General features: G+C 30.8%; 2 protein-coding genes across 3 annotated transcripts in view; one reads left to right on the top strand and one right to left on the bottom strand.

Annotated features, from left to right (window-relative positions):
* Positions 1 to 4,411: 4,411 nt before the first annotated feature.
* Positions 4,412 to 16,255, bottom strand: LOC106785030 (protein unc-93 homolog A). Its single transcript, XM_014745132.1, has 8 exons — positions 15,965 to 16,255; positions 15,135 to 15,810; positions 9,746 to 10,102; positions 8,669 to 9,302; positions 8,069 to 8,460; positions 7,816 to 7,948; positions 7,565 to 7,702; positions 4,412 to 7,441 (listed from the first exon to the last, which is right to left on the bottom strand). Exons 3-8 carry the CDS (start codon positions 9,941 to 9,943, stop codon positions 7,221 to 7,223), a joined length of 1,716 nt encoding a protein of 571 aa, XP_014600618.1. The 5' UTR covers positions 9,944 to 10,102; positions 15,135 to 15,810; positions 15,965 to 16,255; the 3' UTR covers positions 4,412 to 7,220.
* A 2,850-nt stretch (positions 16,256 to 19,105) lies between these two features.
* LOC106784727 (probable glucarate transporter) overlaps positions 19,106 to 21,731 on the top strand; it is a 12,208-nt gene continuing 9,582 nt past the window's right edge. Inside the window, exon 1 of one of the 2 annotated variants that reach the window (XM_014744565.1) lies at positions 19,106 to 19,187. The gene's annotated coding sequence lies outside the window, so the exon portion shown is untranslated. Of the gene's footprint in view, positions 19,188 to 20,122; positions 20,229 to 21,731 lie in introns of those variants that run through there. The other variant, XM_014744575.1, reaches the window with a different exon arrangement.

Below are 21,731 nucleotides of genomic sequence, written 5' to 3'. Positions count from 1 at the left end.
AAGAGAGAGAGAGAGAGAGAGAGAGAGAGAGAGAGAGAGAGAGAGAGAAAGAGAGAGTGAAAACTTTTTTTCTTTTCTTTATATTTAATTATACGCGTTGGGATATAAATAATATTATATGTTAAGGTATTATAATTACGTTGGACCGTGACAGGTGAGTTTCACAAAAGTTTTCAGACAAAAAAAGAAATAGACTGTTTTCTTGTGATTTTTAATTATTTCTATAATATCCAATTGCTTTTTGTTAGAGCTCGCCTGGATATTCGGTCTAATGTTCCGCGTTATCGTCGACAGGATCAAACAAAAAGAAGAAGAAGAAGAAGATGAAGATGATAAAAAAAAAAGAAGAGAATGCAAGAGAACGTTTAAAAAAGACGCGTCGTCGTATGCTGCACATTTGAATAAAAAAAATAAGTGTGAGAGAATAAAAACGAATGACTGAGATTTTGTGAGGGGAAAAAAAAAACAAACGACAAAAGAAGTTTAGGTCATACGGTTAGGTTATTATACCTGCTCTTGTTATTTTCCGAAGATCATCTTTTTCTTGCGATCATATGAAGAAGAAGAAGAAAAAAAAAAGAAAAAAGAAGAAAAAGAAAAGGAAAAATAATCTTCTTCGCGATTAAAACGTTGAAACTTTTCAGTATTGTTAATCTTACGTTGCATTAAAGTATATATTTAAAAAAAAAAAGAAAAAAAAAAAAGAAAAAAAAATACTGAAAACTCTACGCAGATTGATTGTTGTTAAGCAATTTTCTATATACACTTTGATTAATTTACTTACGCTCGTCACAACGTTGTAGCAAGATATTTTCAATTACGACTCCGACTACTCCTTGTTTTTTTTTTTTTTTTATATACAGTATTTTCTTTTTAAGAACAGGTGATAAAATGAATCGAGAGTTACTAAACGATAGACTTTTTTTTTCTCTTTAAAGTTTTATTTTATTTTATTTCATTTTCTTTCATTTTCTTTCTTTCTTTCTTTCTTTCTTTCTCTTTCTTAACGTTCTTTTTGTCTCCTTTTTATTTTTTTTTTTTGTTTCCTTTTAGTTTTTTGTAATCCTATATTCGTCAATTCTATTTCACTTTTATTATTATAGCGGGTTATTTCCTTAATTACTTTTTTTTTCCTTTTTATTTTATTTTTCTCACATTTTATTTTATTTTATTTTATTTTATTTTTTATTTCAAACGACGCAAGTATATTTTCCTTATGATCTCTATTGTGTATGTTGACTTTGATATTGAGGTATGTATGTTAGTAATCCACGTCTATAACGGTGATGCTGATGATGATGATGATGATGATGATGATGATGATGATGATAGTCCGACGGAGTAAACTATTATTTATCGAAAATAGTTTATATTTGCTTCCCCGAAACGTATGTATGCGTGATTTTTGTTTTTTCATAGAGATCAACGAACAGTGAGACAAAGAAAAAAAAAGAAAAAAGGGAAAATTAATTACAAAAAGTTTATTATGTTTTAAAAAAAAAAAAAGTAAGAAAGAATTTTTCTTTTTGGGAATATAAATAAGAAAGGAACTTGATTGAGATGAAGTAATAAATAAAAGAATTAAATTGAGAAAAAAAGGGGTCGGGTGGGGGTGGGGCATTGTTAAAATTATAAAAAACTATAGCAAAGTGTCTCCATGGCGTTTAGCGGTATGATGAATTAGAGTGTATTAGTATATATATACAATTCTATTTGTTATATTTATTATTCGCCTAGTACGTCAATATGAAAGAAAGAAGGAAGGAAGAAAAAAGGAAAAAAAAAAAAATGAAAAAGAACAAAAAAAAAAGGATAAAGACTACTATTAATTCACGTCTCATATGTGTGATGGTGACAATAATTTAGATAAAGATAATGTTATTATTATTATTGACGTGTAGCGTATGAGTTTTATAGATTGTGTATTTGTCTGTCACCGCGATTGATCGGCATGGATGATGTGAAGAAAGAAAATGATTTAACAAGAATCAATGATAATTAATCATTGAGAACGAGCAAACAAGAAAAAAAAAAAGAAAAGAAACGAAAAAAAAAACCCGATGATTCGTGTATTTCGCGTGTTATCCAACAAATTTGTTTGAATCTGATCATCGAATAGAAAAAAAAAAGAAAAGATAAGAAAAGAAAAAAACTATAACGCGACACACAAAAAATAATTTCCTTCGCTCGTTTACTGCCTCAACGCGCGATCGGGTTATTATTATTATTATTATTATAATTATAATATATCATAGATTTGACTAATTCGTGTATCACATTTGCTACGGTAAAGACGATTTACATCATACATACATACCTATAGTTAACGTTATACACACATGCTTTGGGAATTTAATTGAACGAGAAAGTTGAGTTAGAAGTGTCGCTTATATAGAAAAGAATAAAAAAAAAAATATACCTAAGTATATATATATATATATATATGTATATATATATTTAAAAAAAAACTTGAAGAGAATATTCAAAGGATAAACGTGTTTATTGTTTGCTTTTTCTCAAAAAAAGAAAAGAAAGATGCAAGTTAAAAAAAAAAAGAAAAAGAAGAATGAGAAGAAAAAGCATTATTTGGTTTAGAAAAAAAAAAAAATATTGAAATAATTATTAATCCTTCTCCGCGAAGTGTTGGTAAATGCGCGCGACAAAGAAAACCAATGAAAGTTTAAATTAAAAACGTCGTTCGATATAAAATAAGAATAATATTATTTATTATTTCATGAAAAAAATACATAATAATTATACATGCCTTTTTTCCCCAATGCCGTTTCATATAATCCCCTGTTTTTTTTTTTCTTTTTTTTCTTTCTTTTTTTTTATATAGAGAGATTCGTGTGTTATTTTGTAATTTGAATGAATTCATTCAAATATTGTCGGCTAAATTGGCCACGAAAATTAAACGACGACGACGACGACGACGACAACGAGAACGACGACAATTTTTTCGCAATTAATTTATTCCCATTTATCGTAGTTTTAAAATTTTCTTTTTTTCTTTTTCTTTTTAATAAAAAATTTACAATCCATTCTCTCTTTAACGATTACATTTCTATTTTGAATTTTATTCGCAGTTCTTATAAAAAGACTACTGAATATATATATGCATATACGCGTGATAGTATTATAGTATTTACGCGATTAGGGTGTCGATTTTTACAACTCGACGACACACTTGGACAAAGTGTCGTCCTTCACCATTTTGAGCAGTGGATTTATTAGATTATTATTTTGCAACACGTAGTAAACTTTCTGATAACACATTTATTTTCTTTCCTTAGTTTATTATTTTTTTGTTATTTTTCTAATCATTTCTATAATCTCTTCTCTCATTTTTTTGTTAATTGTTTTCAACTTTTCAAACCTTCTTCTTCGAAGTAACGTAACTACTTACTACGCGATCGTTCGTGATTGTATTAGAAATTTATATCGGGTGTTATTTTTTTTTGTTTTCATTTTCTAATATGTCGCGTATCTATTTATATACGTGCGCTTAAATTTGTCACGACAGAGTTTAGAATGAATTTAGAAAAGTTTTTATTATGCGGTGATAATTGAATATACGGCGATAGATAAAATACATTCCGGAAACGAGTTTTATTATACGTTTTTTTTTTTTAAGAATATTTTATGTACGCATATATATGTATATTAGGAATATAAACAGGCACACACGGTGCATTTATATAATTTTTTTCTTTTCTTTTCTTTTTTTTCGTTTTCGCAATTATTATAGTTAATTATGAATGCGACGCGTTTAATTATCTTCTTCTTTTTATTTTTCGTACCAACCTCGCGTTTTGTCGCGCAAATACTTCTTTCACACGCTTTATTTTTCTATTAAAACATTTCATCGTACGCTATTTGAAAAAGATCTGATAACGAGATAAAATTCTTTTATCCTAATATATATTATATTTTTTTTCAAACCCTCCCCTTTTTCTATTTTTCACAATTCGACAAACGTTTTCTTCCTTTTTTTTTTTTTTTTTTTTTTTTTTCATCGATACGATAATTTCTGCCGATGCGTTTAAAATTCGATCGATTTTTTTTATGACTGATAGTATAATATTCCTTGGAATAATTATTTATCAAATAAAAACATTGTTTTATTTTTGTTTTTTTTTTTGTTCTTTTTCGTTTATCCGAGGACACGTTGAAAATAACAATTTCATATGAGAGTCTTATTTAAAAGCGTTCGTCCTCCATCTTGTAAATAATGAAAACCAATCGAATGAATTTTGGAACGATCGTAAATGGACATTGGTTTGTTTGATTGTTAACGCACCCTATTGCGTAAGCCTGTTGTTTTTATTGGACGTTACTCGAGACGTTACCCCGATTACAAATGATTCTTAAGATATTTTTTGTTTTTGTTTTTTTTTCATCATCATCATCATCATCATCATCATCATCATCATCATCATTCTTTCGATATATGTATCGTATTTCTCATTACAACAGACGAAACATTAAGAAGTACGTACGTTTTACATTATCATCATAATTTAATCGTGATAGCAGCAACGATGATTAGTCGTTTTTTGAATAGAAAGTGGTTATTGAATAAGAGAAGTCATTTTATATCTGATATCGTATGGATTCTTTTTTTTTTTTTTTTTCCTTTTCCCGTGCATATATTATTATTCCCACTTTTATAGGAAACACAAACGAAAGAACGTTAAAAATATAAAATTCGTAATATCGAAAATCACATTTGTTATTCTATCATTTTGTTGTTGGTTGTTTTTATTTCTGTTTTTTTTCATTTTTCTTCCGTATATATATATATATATTTTCAATGAATTAATAGATACGATTCGTGACAAATTGTATGAAGGTAAGTTATTGGTTGTTTTGAACAATTTGTTTGCAGTTTGGGAAGACGCGTATGAACGAGTTTTTATCACTTATCTTCGATTATGATCTAAGTTTGATGCATTTTTATATTTCTTCATTAATCGTGAATAAAAACTAAATGCTACCTGTCGATGTTTTCTTATCCTTCTGTTCTTTTTTTTTTGGATTCACCCGCATTGCCTTACAATTAGTTGACCAAAAGTTAAACGCGAAAAAAGAAAATTAGAAAACGTTAATATTTTTGAAAAAAAAAAAAAAATAAATAAAAGACGAGTAATCTTCTTGCATTGTTTTTTTTAAATCTTCCAACCACAATGAAATCCAGTTGCAAACAAATTTTTCATACCACCTTATACTTATATATATATGTATATATATATATAGATTATAATGAGCGAGTTTTGTAGAGATTGCAATGAAAACGGTTTAATTTGTTCCGTTCGTTAATATTATTTCTCTTTTCTTTTTTTTTTATTCTTTTTTTTTTTTTATACAAGTCGATTTAATAGATTTGAAAGACGTCAGGGTACGGATAGCATTTTTAAATCGTGCACATATCTCGGCACGTGTTTTCCGTGAAAATATTTATATTTGTGAAAATGGATTCGAAATAATTTTTTGTTTGTTATATATATACAACTAGCTAGCTAGTAAGCCAGCCTATGAACGTGTTTTTATTTTTTCTTTTCTCTCAGGAGCCGTGGCGAATGGTACGGGGGTACGGGAGGGGGAGTGGGGAAGAAGGAAAAATATTGGCCGCGTGAAAACGTTTATTATTCCTTGACTATTATTTTCCCAACGTATTCAATTAAAATATAGTAAAATCTTACGCGAGCTCTCGTTTATTCGGTTAGCTCGATTATAAGCTGATAATGAGAGATAAAAACACGGGGGTGGGGTGTGGGGTGTTGTCGGTGCGGGAATAACTGTGTTTGTTATTTCGGCTCGGAATTCAATCCTAATTAATTAATATTTTCGTTCCATCCAGCATTTATTAAATATTACGCGATGACGCGGTATGGGGGGAGTCTTTTCGTTGCACTCGTAGGTCGACCTTGAGGAGGAGGTGGAAGAGGAGGAGGAGGAGTCGAGTGCTCGTTCGTTTAAACAAAATATTTTAATTCATCGCTTTACAGTATTACAAAAGAGGTAGAGGTTGTGAGGATTATTTTTGAATTATTCTATACGAATTATTCTTACTTCGTCGTTTGATCATTAAATGTTCTTTTTATCCCACGATTTTCGTTTTGTTTTTTGTCTTTTTTTGATTTTATCTGCAAGTAAGAGCAATGACCAATCACGTCCGACATAATATCGACATGTGCGTTCTTGTATTTAAAAAAAAAACAAAAACAATTCACGCTCAAAATCACGATTGTCAATGAAATCAAATTGTTGAAATCAAATTGTTGAAATCAAAATTGTAATAATGTCTTAAATTATTTATCTTTGGATCACGATTAATCCCCCGCCAAATTCTCTCGTATACTATTATACAATATATCTTTTTGTATCTTCTTTGTAGGTAAAAAAAAAAGAAAAGAAAAAAAGAAAACGCAAAGTTGAAAAGAATAGAATAAGTATCTGGAAGTGGGGAGAAAGAAACCCTATGTTGAATTTGGTTTTTTTCTTTTTGGCTTATATTACAAATTTGCAGTATGTAATATAGAATGAACCATACTTCTTGATACTCATTTGAGAAAATAAAAATACATTCGAGTATGTTAGACGTGTTTAAGAACGCTAGATAAATCGAATGAGGAAACAGGGTGACAAGGGAGCTGAGGGGGTGGGGGTGAAGTTAATCGAACGAGAATTCGTCTCCGCGTGAACGAGGATAATATATATATATCATTTACTCGAGAAAAATAAGGACCAGCAGAATTTTGTGAGAAATATTTGAAGAATAAATGGTCGTAGTGTGGTGTGAAAGATTTGAGGTTATCATCTCAGGATAATGAGAAAATGGTGCATTTTGGTTCGTCGTTAACGATTTCTATATCGTTACTACTACTCTTACGTTCTTGTTCAACTTTAATTGGATGGGGAAGAATCGCGTCCTCGTTGGTCGTATTAATAATCGTAGTTGTTTTCATTGTAGTAGTAGTAGTAGTAGTAGTTTGACAAGCGAACGCAACACTGTTTGCTCTTTTTCTTGAAGATTTGCCTCCTTTCGCGGTAAAAGTCGCGTATTCCGTAACCGGGCTGCTTTTATGTCGGCCACTGCTGCTCCTTCTTCTTCTGATTGGTTTTAAACTGGATGGAACGATTCTACCTCAGTCCGATCTGTGCCTTCCTTCGACCTCGATCGTTGTTGATCCACGATCGCTGGCCGTTGATTCGATTGGTCACAACGGTGCCAAACTTTTGCCACGTTTAGATAATCTAATTTCTAACCAAACGTAAGGCACGACCGATAGCAACAACATACACGCCAATCCTAGCACACGGATTCGGGTGCAAACCAAACCATGAAGACCCAACGCTAATGATAGTCCTAACCATCTCCAAAATAACGACGTTGATAACGGACCTTGCCAAGAATTTGGATAGAGACCTAATACTAATGCTGCAAAATAAAATTATAATACGATATATATTTATCATCAATTTTGTTTGTGGATTAATTTTTTGTTTTTTTTTTTTTTTTTATTGTAAAAAATAGTATATCAATATTAGATTAAACACTTACTATATATTAAAGTTTCCCAGATGGAGTTACATACTCCCCAGGCGGCTGATATAACATGGAAAAGTGCTGGATCGTCGCCAGCTGGTCTCCAAACGACCAGAACGAGTAACAAACAGGCATGAAAGGCGAAACCCACGACTAAAATTCAACCAGTTAGATTATATAATTGTAATATATATGTATGTAGTTGTCCGATATAATTGTTTAAATTATTAACGAAGGGAGAAAGAAGGTAGCATCGTGCTTCTTACCTACGACAAAATATCTCTTGATGTGCCTGAGTAACATGGAAAGGGTTGCTCCAGCAAGTGCCTGGAGGACAGCTAAGCTGAGAAAACTGACGGTTACGGTGCCAGCTCCGCCAAGGGCACAAGCCACGTATGCCTGTTAATAAATAAACAATATTTCTTTTTGTTTTTTCATCTTTCATTTCAAAGTTCGGTGACGTTTAATATCTGGTTTTTGTTTCTTTTTTTTTTCTATTTGGTTGGTTGTCAAACTTACTTCAGTGAAGTCGGCGTAAATGAAACCTTGCTCGAGGCCGATGAACAGTGTCAATGGCGCCGCTAATTGCAACTTCGGATCTTGAAAGGCGCACTTGACGGATTTGAATATGTTACGTGAGCTAATTCTGTCGTTTGTACTTTGGGGTTCCTTCATCCTCGAATCGAGGAAAGCACAAGATATGCTCATTCCTAATACGGCAAAGCCGAACCATATACTTATCAACATTTTCGAAGTGTTATCCGAGATAGTTGGTAAATAGAGACTTTCGTTGTGGAAATAGGTCTCCTCGGGACAATACTCGGCTCCGCAAACATCCTCGATCTCGGTTTGCGATATGTTAGGTAACACCGAGTCCGTAAATTTGACCAATAGTGCCGCGATCAGACAACCTGCGTTACAGTAACAATTGTAGACAAGTTTATAGTATTGATTAAGAAAAACAAATCGATTGAGAAAACAAAAATTTATAATAAAGTATAATGAAATAAACACGTAATGCATGAATTAAGTTTAATTGAGATACGTGAGATTTATATTTCTGAGGATAAATAAAATAATAATAAATAAAATTAGAGAATATATATAAATTGTATTTACCTATCGCAAGACCGGCATCTTCGGCGAGTTTGATATATCTGTTGAGTCTTCTCAATAGACAATCGCGTCTGGTCTCGTCCGAATCTTCAGGATCGGCACAGACCAAAGCTAAACTGGTGGCCGATATGTTGACGTGCGAGGTCCTTGCCAAAAAACTTGGACTGACGCAGGCACCCAAAATGGCGTAGCTTGGTAATAAAACGTACCACTTTGGATACAAGTGAACACCGACGAAAATTGTTGTTACTAAATGATTAACAATGATGGCCAGATTCGTGCCGATCTTTTGTAGAATAATCGGCGCGAAACAAGCGGTGATAGCCGCGGTCAAATACAACAGAGCCAATAATATTGGACCGAGGTGAGGATTGAATGCTCCGAGACCAGCTTGGAGTGGAAAAATTGGCAAGATGGCGGCTGAACAGGTCGCGTGTCCCAACAACAGGGCTGCGCAATGCCTCAAAATTGTTTTCTTTGCTGGACGTGGTCCGGATGGAGCTGTTCTAACAGCTGCTATCAAACGACGAACCGACGATGCACCTGCCGAAGAATTCATCGAATCTCGTCGTCTCCAAGACAACGCTGCGGATGTCCTCGCCGAGCGACAAGAGATCGGTGAATACGCTGCCATATGCTGTGCGTTGAAAACATCTATTTATTATATTATCCCCTAAATCGCGTTTCTGATTTAAACTTATATCAAAACTTTTACGATTGGTATAAGTTGACTTAATCCTATGCCAATTAAAAATATTTAACATTCCAATAAACGATTCAATAATGTTTCCCTTCACAATTAATTACACTAGTTTACAAAATTTAACTTTTTATCTGTTTACGTGAATTTATGGTTGATAATGTTTTTTTCAAATCTAACCTCAAAAATTTTTCTGCAGCTCGAGTTATTTTGTTTTTGATTTTTATCATTTATACGTATTTATTAATCGATAAAGTGCGTAAAAATTTAAGGATCTCCTTTCAGCATTGCAAATCGCGAAAGTGTTAAGTTAAAATCGTCAAATATGATTAGAGAAATTATTCGATTTGAATTTTTATGATAAATAATATTTAACCGACCTCCAACATGGCGTCGTTGTCCCACAAAGTAGTGGTATGATGATTTCCGCTGCTTCTAGCACGACGATGGGTATGTGCCAATGGTGGTGCTTGAGCGGGTAATCTCATTAATCCTAATCCACTGATTGGAACTGGCCTGTAAACAGGACTTTCGAGTTTCTCCTTCGACAACTCGTGCAAATTCGGCAAAGACCCCATCTTTTTTTTTCTTTAACTTCTTCCCTTCTTCCTACCCTAGCCGCCTTAATACTTTTCCTAAATTAAATGCTTGTTTTTGTTTAAAAAGCTCTTCTCCTTTCTCACGTCGTCATTTTTTCAGTCATCTTCTATCCTATCTCATCCTCGACGACGAGTTACCTTAAACAAAACAGTTAATATTAATATTATCATCACTATCGCGTGAATTTGTTAATAAAATTGAAAAAGCTTCATTATTTGTATTTTTATTTTTATTACATTTTACGTAAAAATAATACAAAGGTGGGTTGAAAAATTTCGACCCTTCGAGTCTAACATAAGAAGAAAAAAAAGTATATATAAAAATTGTTTCTACGTTTTTTAGTTTTTTAAAATAAATGTTTGAAGTTTGTTTTTATTCTCATGTTAGGTTTAAGATTTGTCAACCCAGCTACGTATAGGAATATAATTATCTCCATTAAATAATTACTATTCCACAATCGAAAAATCATCAAAGGATAGAAATTAGAGAAGTGCTACGTTAAATTAAGTCGAACATTGTTTTACATAGAACAAATTCGTTTGTTTCGATTAAAACAAAACAATATTGTCGATAGTTAAGAAAAAATTGTCGCATCATCGATTAGTTAGATTTGTTTTGTTAACAAATGTTTGTCGCAATAACATTTATAAATTGACGTATACCGTTTGCTCTGGTTTCGCTCAAGAAAGAACAAAAAAAGTTACGTCGTCCTTGAATAATGCTGAAATGAAAAAAAGCAAGCAAGCAATCGTGAATGGGACGAAAAACCTTCTTCTGAAATAAATTTCATCATCAAGCGTGTTCGAGAAATATCTTTTTAACGAAATATCGAACGTAAATGCATAATAAGGCATAACGTTTCCAACTTCTGATCTGATTAATACGCATTTCGATAAGTATCTGACAATTTTCTTTTTTTTTTTTCAAACTGTCTCGTACAGAACTGTGGAAAAAAAATCCGACCAGTCAGAGTCAGATATAAGAAGAAAAAAAAAGGAACAAATAAAAACGTTATATTGAAAACAACCAAGACGGCTAATTGCATAAAGGAAAAATATACGCGATCGGAATAATATAAATGAATAAATAAAAAAAACAAATTACGATAAAAATCGATCGATTGATCGATCGTTTCGTCTTTAAAAAAAGAAAAAGAAAAACAAACGAACACCTTGAACAAGAACTTGCGACGAAAGAGCCGTTAATTGTATTAAACGTTATTTACTTATGGCCTTGAAATAACGTTAGGTGTAAATCGATTGGTCGATCGTTATCATAGACGATAGCCTATCGTTGTAACGTAGAGATTCCGATACATGGAAATCGCAAATGAGTAACGTGATCGGTAAGAAACTTGAAAATTCCTCCTCCTCCACCTATCCCCTCGTCCCCCTGCCCCTTCCTCCACCTCCTCCTACATAAAAGGTCGAGCAAAAAGTAACAGATGACTAGCGTAAAACTCGATCGTCTTGCCAATTAGTCAGGATTTACATAATTCCATTATGCGTTCTAATGAAACACGTTTCAAATGAAACTAGATCTAACGCGCGCACACGCACGCCCATTTTGTTTTTTTTTTTTTATTTTTTGTATTCTCTTACGAGATTTTGTTATTGATTTTAAAATAATATCCTCGCAATATATCGCGGTGTCTCCTGTGAACGCTATTATAAGATCTTTGCGTTAAGTTTTTTTTTCTTTTCTTATTTTTTCCTCTCTTTTTCCGTTATATATATATATATATATATTCTTCTTTTATATTTCCGTCTTACGTTAAATAAAAAAAAAAAAACAAAAACAACGCTAACACATTTTGCTTTGAATCGTTATACGCACGTGCGCGTTTATATAAATGAAAAAAAGAAAAAAAAAGAAACGAGATAAGAAGAAGAAGAAGAAGAAAAAATGTAAGAAGGAATAAAAAAAAGAATTATTATCAAAAGAATCGAAGTTAGGTTGTTTTTTAATACCATCGTAAAGAATATTGCAGGACCTTGTGGAAAATAGTCTCTGTGCATAGAGTAGAGCTCGATGACGTCTCGATGACATAAGCGCGATTGGTTGGTGATTGTGCATCGTAAAAAAAAAAAAAAATAATAGAAAAAAAGGCGGTGTGTCTCTCTCTCTCTTCGCCTTACCTTAGCAAAAAAAAAAACAACCGGCTTTTATAATACGAATTTATTATTCGTTTCTTTCCCGTTTTTTCTTTCCTTTTCCCGTTCTTTTTCTTTTTTTTTTCTTTACAGTTATCGCAAATCAACCAAACGGATTCGCATTTAAATTTTGTTCTTTTTTTCTTTATTTTTTCTTTTTTCTTTTTCTTTTCATGATAACTACGTTGCTCCAACACGACGAAAGAGGAAATCTTTTACGCTATTTAAAGATTTTCTCTTTAAGAATTATTCATTATTATTCATTATTATTCATTATTAGTATTATTATTATTATATCATCGAGAATTTTATTTGTTATCTTATATAATAACTAAATAACGTTTTTGTTTTTTTTTTTTTTTAAATATCAGGGGCTAAACCAAAAAATTCGTGAATTTATTATTCCGTCCTTTGATTATAACGCAACAATTTTTTTTTTAGCAATAAATAAAATTACTTTACACACGTAAGCGAGAAATATTAATAATATTAAAAAAATGTACGAACTCTTTTGGTTCACCCTAATAAGTTTCCAAATAATTGCCGAGAAGAAATAATTGACATTCGTAATGAGGATAATCAATGAAGTTGGTCGTTTGAAGGGGGAGTAGTGGGCGGGCCGAAGAGGGGTTGGGTTGGTAAGAGTGAGTGAGTTTTCCGTGATCAATATAACCATTAATAATATGCAATGAGATTCGTAAAGCCGGAACGTGAACTGTGTGTACAAGGATCTATTAATATATGGGCACGCGTTTGTTGTGTTAGTCTATTGGTAAGGCACGCTTTATCGGCAATTAATTGCGGTAATAGAGCGAATAATTCGAAACAAAGAATAATTAATTCATGGACGATTGAAAGAGGGTTAGGGGCGGGGAGGGGACGGGGGCGACGGTAGGAGAGATAGAAAAGGTCGGGGGGTGGGATGCAAATGGAAAAATAGCATCCCTCCCAAACACAAAGGAAAGGAAATCGGATAAATGAAAAATTTGAATAAATTACAACAATAGAAAACAATGTGAAATAATTGTTTAACAATGATTGCATAAGTATATCGCATTATTTGTTCATTTATATGTATCTTTTCTGTTAATGATATAACGTGTCAGTTAAACGAAATATAATTAAACGAAATACGACGAAATATATCATTCGTTTCGATTCATTTGATTTTGTGTATCATAATTTACGAATATATAATAAATATTAATAAATAATAAAATACTAAAAAGAAAATATATTATAATATATAATTTTTATTATTATATAATAATATAATATAATATTAATATAAATTATTATAATAATTTAAAAATAATAAATATTCTATTTATTTTTTTTTAATCATAGCTCTCGAATTCACAAGTTATGCCCTTTTTCTTATTTTTTTTTTTTGAGGGGGTAGTTTGGGGAAGGATTTTATATAAGATTAGGTTTTCCTCTAAAAGTTCGAATAGATTGATATTTTTCTTTTTTTGTTTTAATGCGAATTACGATTTTTCCCCAGAATCAATTTAAATATTTGTCTTACGAGTTAATTACTCGGAAAAGTTTCTTTTTAATCGATTTAAGGGGAGAAGAGGGAGAGAAGAAATCCTATTTACGTTAAAAAATATCACCGCGACCTTTCGAACTTTTCCGGGAAAAAAATATAACAACCCTCGAATACTTTCTATCCCGGTTTTTCTTCCGGCTTAGGTTGTTTTTTTTTCAAATTTTATTTTATTACTTCGAGCCGATCGTTTACGTTTGTTCCCCGTGCAATGCCTGATATTTTACAACAACTCCCTTCCCTCCTCGATTCCTCCCCCCTATTCATTTTCATTCAAATTATTTGAATATTCTTCGAATTATAATTGTACGAATATTTTTTTTTTTTCTTATTTTTTCCTTTTCCTGAGAGTTGATTAATTATAGTCGCACTTTCGAAAAAAATATAAAAGAAAAATGGGAGAAAATAGAATAGAAAAAAAAAAGAAAAGAAAAGAAAAATCTAAAACAAAGGGAAACTGTTGCTGCGCACACGTGCTGCTGCGTTATTCGACGTCGTAAGGGAAACACACGCATTCAAAGGAGGGAAAAAATGGTGTAGGCGTTATAATGCTTGAAGGTAAACTAGTAACGTATTGAAAAACGATATTTCTACCCTCTCGCCCAGCTCTCACGGCACTTACACGATTCGTTATTTAATACGAATAAATTGTAAACTCTCCCGTGTATAATAATAAAAATGGAACGGAATAGGATACCAAATTTTCAACCTTTTTCAATCTTTCAATCAAGTTATTACGAGCTCTAATTTGAGTTCTGGTATTTTTTCTTTTTTAAGATAACGCAAGGAAAATTTATTAATTATTCATTTTAATTTAAATTTGATAAATCGTTTGTGGTTTCTTTCTTTTTTTGTTTTTTTTTTTTTTCTTTTTGTATCATAATTAAAGATAAGACAAGACCGATAAATTCGTACGGATTTCCTAATTAAATAATTGAAAAAAGAAAAAGAAACCGCGTGTATTTATTGCGACCAATCTGTTATATATTTATGAAAGGAATTCTAATTTTATTTTAATAAATGCGCAAACAATTAAAATTCTTACTGTTCGCGTACATTTATGATGTTGATTAAATATTAAAATTAGTTATTTTAAATCCTTCGACTTAGGGATGATGAATTAATTCTTGTTTTGGTAGTTCGAAGACAACGCAAGGATATTTTATTAATTAATTCGATTGAAATCTCATGATTTTCATTTGATTTTGTTTTCTTTTGTAATTAAAGATAAGAACGACCAATAAATTCGTGCGGATTTTTTCGAATAAATTAACGATAAAAATTGCGTGTATTTATTGATCAATATTTTACGTGTTTATCTCGTTAATAAAATAAACATTTGAGGCTTTTGGTAAATTAGTTTATCATTCGAAGGTTTTAAAAGAAAATATTACACACAACAACAAAAAAAAAGAAAAAAGAAAATTCAATCGAAGAGACGGAGAGATAATAAAAAAAAGAACTTACATTTATTCGTGATGATTGAGATGACAGGTTCTCGAAAAAAAAAAACATTGACGAAGAGCATCATCGAAACGATCCTCTTCCAATTCCAATCGATCACCATCATGATTAATTTCCCATAACGCACAAGAACAATTTTTTAACCGAACAGTTTCACATTATTTCTCTTCCTTCTTTTTTTTTTTTTTTTTTTATAATACGCACATTTAGGACGAAACTAAGAAATAAGAAGAAAAAAAAAACAACAATTATGCGTTCGTAATATTTTCTATTAAGATCCACTAAACGTCACATAACATTTTCCACTGGGTTTGCTTTTTGTTCTGTTTTTTCTTCTATCAACGAAACTAAAAAATGCTTTTTTTTTGTTAGTTCAACGTTTAAAACAAATGTTTCTCGTAATTCATCAAAGATGAAGAATCATTATTCCTTGTATTTCTTTATGACAATCAACACTTCACGATAAACGAACAACGACAAATTTCTTTTGATTAACGCAGAACAAATTTTGACACATGAGAATTCAAACGCACGTAAGAAACACGACAAGTGGTGCAGCAGCACGCGTGCATTATTAGATTTATGCTTTCACACAGGATAGACGCACACACGTACACGTACACGTACCATATGTATTTAGATACGTAAATACGTATTTGAAAGTAATCCTTCTTTCCCCCTGGTAACAAACGTAAAAAATGTTTGGAAAAATGTTAATATGGTGAAAAAAATTCGAACGTTTCGTTAATAATTCGTTGCGATGTAAACACCAAACTAATTAACAAACAAAAAATTACGTGAAAAATTATTCTCGAGAAAAAATAATAACGAACCGATTTATTACAATGGTATCGAGGAAAATCGTATTTCCCTTTTTTAACAATGTTTGTTTTCACTGTACCGATTTTAGAAATGATTCCAACGAAATTTGAATTAGAATTGAATAAATGTTTAGAAACGATTGTAGGAAGGGTAAAAAACAAGGGGGAGGAAAGAAGACGACAATTTGGGGGGTTTTGCAAGTTGGTTCAATCGTTGGTTGTGTTGTGTTGTTTTCGTTTTCTAAGGACTCTCGAGGAATCGGGATCGGGATCGGGTCTCTCTTCTATCCTCTTGGACTTTTTATACATACATATACACACCACCTCCTGACTTCGGCATTGGTTAACAGTTCGGTTATATTCGTGTCAACTCGGTTAAACTCGTTTTGATGGTCGATAACGGCGAGAGTGCGTACTGAAACCCAAGTTTCTTTCTTTTTAATACATACATACATACACACACACACACACACACACACACATACATACATATATACATACGTACACTTTTACTCCCAAATTTTCTCTCTCTCTCTCTCTCTTATTTTCTTATTTTCTTCGTTTCTTTTTACCTTTTCCTCGAAAAAGGGAAAACCTTTTTTTATCCTCCCGCGTTGGTCGTGTTTTCGCATCTGTTGCGTCGTCGCGTCCGACCTTTTTGTTATTTTTTCTTCTTCTCCACCTCCTCCTCCTCCTTCTTCTTATTATATTTTTTTTTCTTTTAATCCAAGGGCTCAAACAGAGAAGAAGAAGGTCAAATTCGACGAGGAGGAAGAAGAAGAAGAAGTGAAAGAAATGTTGAAAGATATGAGGAATCGACTAAACGTCCTCCAAATATTCTCTTTCGAAGGTTACCACCTTTTTTTTCATATTTTACGAAGATATTTTACGAAGGATTCTATATATATTATATATATATATATATATATATAAAGAAAATTATATACATAAAATAATATATATATGTATATATTTTGATTTAGGAAATTATGTTATTAGAAAATTATATAATATATATAATAAAATATATAAAAGTAAAACAAAAAAACACACACCTATGAGTTCGTGCGAGAGAACAATGAGAAAAGAAGAAATTTATTTTTTGTTGTTGTTTTTTTTGTCAATAAAACGCACGAAATTATTTGCGATTATTTTAACACCAATGATCTTTAGGGGGAAACAGAAAAATGTTATTAATTGGACGTTTGATGTTTTTTCTTTTTATATTTTTTTTTTTTCTAATCCGACGCCAAGCACGACCTTTATAAATAATGTCTTTCCTGTTTGATTTTATATTTTTTTTTTTTTTAATTACGGTCAGAGGATACCTTAAAAACCTTCGCAGCCGATTGAATGAACATAAGGTCTCAGAGTTACGTGAATGGATGGGTTTTGTTAAGGTTTTACGGTTTAATGAACTTGCCAACGTTATTTTTTGTTTTCTTTTCTTTTTTGTTTATTCCTAAGCTATAGGAACTTCATAATGAAAAATTCATTCAACGAATAGTTTCTTTCTAAAGAAGAAACAATTTTTTGTGTTACTTATCGTAAATATATTTTTTATCCCATTGATATTGAATCTCGATTACTATCGAATTTGATAATATTATTTTTGCTTACAATTTTTTAATTCAACGTTATAAATTTGAACCTTTTTCTTTTCTTTTTTTTTTATAAATAACTAACAATATATATAAAAACATAGCGATCATTTTCCTCTTATTATCTGTCAATTAAATGAATTTTATCTATAACGAAACAATTAAAAAAACGTTCCAATACGTGGATTGATTTTTTCAATGCCGATACACTATAATCTTTGATATTCGAATGAATTTTTTTTTTCATACAAAAGAAACCGGATCCGGATATGTGGAGGCTGTCATTGACCTTCGATTATCGTTCTAAGTAAACACGTTTTCAAGTATGAAAATAAACCAACAAGCGTATGATTTATGCAGTCATAGATTGACTTCACTTTTTTAATACTTTTTTTTTTCTTTCCCTTAATCGAAAGTTTAAGTATTCGTGTTACAAATTATTCGAAAATATATACACCTAATTCTGTTTTTTTTTTTTTTTAATCGACGAAAAACTTTTTGTTTAACTTCCGATTGAAGTTGCCTGGTGAAGTAAAATTTTCTTCTTATGTTAGAAAAAATAAAAAAAAACCCATGAAACAATTTCAACAAAAATTTGTTCAAACCATAAACCTACCATCGCATTCTGTAAATAAATAAATTCTAAAAAAATGTAAATTATATTATATATTCTTTTAAAAATATAAAAACTATACGAGCCGTTTATTTCGATAATAACCTAAATCCATATTATTTAATTTTATTTATAACAATTAATTTCCAATTGTATAAATGTTATTACGATCAACACCACCAACACCAACAATAATAACAACAACAAAAATAATTTTAAAAATAAATTTACGATATCGTTCGTTAATCCAATGTGCATAAAAATCTCATTCTATATTAAAATATACGTATTATTTTTTTATTTGTTTTTCGACCTCTCTCACTATAAGAAATTTTGATACTTTTTCCCCATGAAGATGAATATATTTCGACATAATATATTTATTATAATAATCATCATCGTACGTTAATTTTCTAATAAGAAAAAATCTTACGAGTAGAATTGATTAGTTAAAAAAAAGAATGGTGATTTATCAGGAAGAAAAATGAATGATCGTTATTTGTATGAAAAGTATGTCAATGTTACGACGTTCGTCGCATGACAGGTAGATTGTTTGTCGCGTCTTTCTATCTATCGACAAGACAGGAGGGTTAATCACCTCTCTCGGATATATCTCGTTCGCGTTGGGTGTCACTCGTATTAACTTCCTTTACATTTACCTTCTAACAATCAACAACTACCCAAGGTTCACACACATATATTGAAAGAAAAAGAGAGAAAGAGAGAGTGAGCTCGTCCTTCAAGGACTTTTTACTCGGAACAATAAGCAAGTATTGTGTAGTATATCGCGAGAAGTTGCACGATATCATACTAACTTACAATATCCATTCGTCAAAGAATTATTATCCAATATAATGTTTCATATAATAATATTTCGCGCGTCAAAGTTCTTTTTTTATTATCAACGATTCAATTAATTAACGAAAATAAATCACAAGATGTGTGTAGAAATAAAAAGAAAAATAGAAAAGTAAAAAAAAAAGAGAAAGAAACGTAATACGATTAGGAAAGGAAGGTGGGGGTAGGTTTCTTTTTTCTATTTTTTAGTTAAATATAATTTTATCGCATGACAATAATCTCGATTATAGTTATTCTATAAGGATAAAATATATAACGTATATTCGCGATAAATAAACGCGAATGTTTAATTCGATGATGTACATTGTGGTGATGGTGGTGGTGGTGATGGTGGCTCATCGTGAACGAGATGTACAACATTTTTGTCACACCGACGTAAGGAACGGTGTTGCGATTGGTCGATACAAAGGTACGACCTTGAAAATCAAAGATCGAGAGTGTATTTTACTCCCACCGTGGGTGATCGAGAGAAATACATGCGTGTATTGTAACGACATATCATCGTACTGTACCTTACTTACACTTCGTAAATGTATCCCATGTGTATATGGGATTTAATGTGTGTGTGTGTGTGTAATTGTGTCTCTAGTACGGGGAACTTGTAAACGATACATCGAAAGTAGTTTTAGTTGTGTTGATGCACGGGGAGTTCTACGACGACGACAACGAAGAAACGAACGAACGGGTCCCCTTCCTTTTCGATGAAAATCATTGGAGGACCGTGATAGATACTTGCTTACTTTCTTATAAATGAAGGTTCCCCATTCGTTCGGTCCTCATTTAAACTCACCATCCTCCGTGAACCCCTTGGCAATAATTTCATACTTTTTTTCTTTTTTTCTTTCTTTCTTTCCAATTATCTTTTAATCCCCCACCCCCACACCGCTCCCCGTTTCTTTCTTTCATTTTGTTTGTTTTTCCCTCCCAACCACATTTATATTGTGATCATCGAAGTATTATTATTCTTATTATTATGATTATTTTGTCGAAGATCAGGGTGTGTGATTTTTATTAGTGCGACATTAAAGTGTTAACGTTCTCGTCGTTGAATTTTTATTTTTGTTATTATACTCGTATGTTTATATACCTTAATCGTAAATTACGCGAGAGGATAAGAAAATTGATAACTCGATATTAATTTTCATTCTTATTCATCTTCCCCTTTTTTGTATTCTACCACTCTCGTCTCTATACGGATAAAAACGTGAGTCTTTTTATCGATATCATATATTTTATTTTTCATTTAATTTTATTTTTTTAACGAAATAATATATATATATATTATATTTTTTCGCAGTAATTCTCAATAACGTTTTAACGAAGTGTTTTTAATTTTCGCGATCGAGTGTATGGTATTATTGATTAAATTAATATTATCAATAACAAAAGATGAGATTCATTAAGTTTACCTGTATTTGATTTTCTATATGGGATTGTTCAATTAATTTAGATTATATATTATGATCTATTTAAAATATATGATCGATTTAATTTAATATTAATATTAATGTGATTAAATTTAATATGAAGATCGATTGTTTCGTATTTCTATATGAAATGTTCTTTTTTTCTTTTTCATTAAAAATATTGCCGATAAATATTAATCAACACGATAGAATTTTTAATTGAATGTTATTTATTGTTACGGATTCCTACATACATGAAACGAAAGGTGTTAAATTCCAAAAGTGTTTTTTTTTTTTAACGATCTCACAAATGTGAGATCATTAATGAAGGTGGTATAAATGTATAAATTGCATTAGTATTGTAGAATTTTTTTTATCAACGTAACACCATACGATGGCATACCTTTGCTTTAGATTTAAACCATATTAGAGAGTTAAACCGCAAACCGATCTTTCTACATGCTTTGTATCGTATAACGGATTTATAAATGTGAGCTTTAAAGATTATACGCGAAAGGATCCAATTAAACAATTTGAATAATCAAATGTTGAATTTGATTATATATATTCTCTGTTTCTACTTCTTTTTTTAATTGTGTTTTTTTTTAAATTTTTTTCAATTGATCGTATCGAAAGAAACGAGATAATTAGTGACAGAACGTTTTGTATTTTTTTTTAAAGACAATCTGATTATCTACTGACTGAAATCCGAGTTTAATTGCACTAACATTCCACGTTAGGTAAAATACGTCATATGAAATTGCAGTTGTTGTAACATATATGCACATTAGTCATCCTTTATAGGCATATCGATTCCTTACCGAGTTTTCTCGAGAATTACGAATAAACTTCTTTACCGGTTTGCTTTTTGTTCAACGGAAACTACTACGGATTCAAACGTTGCAATTGTTATTCCAGTTGAGAAGTAAAAAAAAAAAAAAAAAAACTATGGAAGCTCGAAGTTTTTCTTATTAAATTTTCTTGTTGAAAATATTCTTCGACGTAATTATTATTATTATTATTATTATTATCGGGTGGATCTATATATATATATAAGTTTGTACAATTTTGGCGGTATTATTTAATTAGAAGAAAAAAGAAAAAATACAAGTATTGCAATGTTTGTCAGCCTAATTATTTGAAAGGATATACAAATTTATGATTTATATAAAATATAGTCGGTAAATTTATATTTGTTTTATTTTCTATTTGATATTAATTAATATCAGAGTTAACGTTTGATTTATTATATTTAATATATTATTAATATCGGGTGGATCTATATATATATATAAGTTTGT

This window comes from Polistes canadensis, unplaced genomic scaffold (assembly GCF_001313835.1).
Source record: "Polistes canadensis isolate GaletaPanama2010 unplaced genomic scaffold, ASM131383v1 scaffold_2, whole genome shotgun sequence".
NCBI lineage: Eukaryota > Metazoa > Arthropoda > Insecta > Hymenoptera > Vespidae > Polistes > Polistes canadensis.
This window is presented reverse-complemented; position numbering and strand designations above follow the sequence as displayed.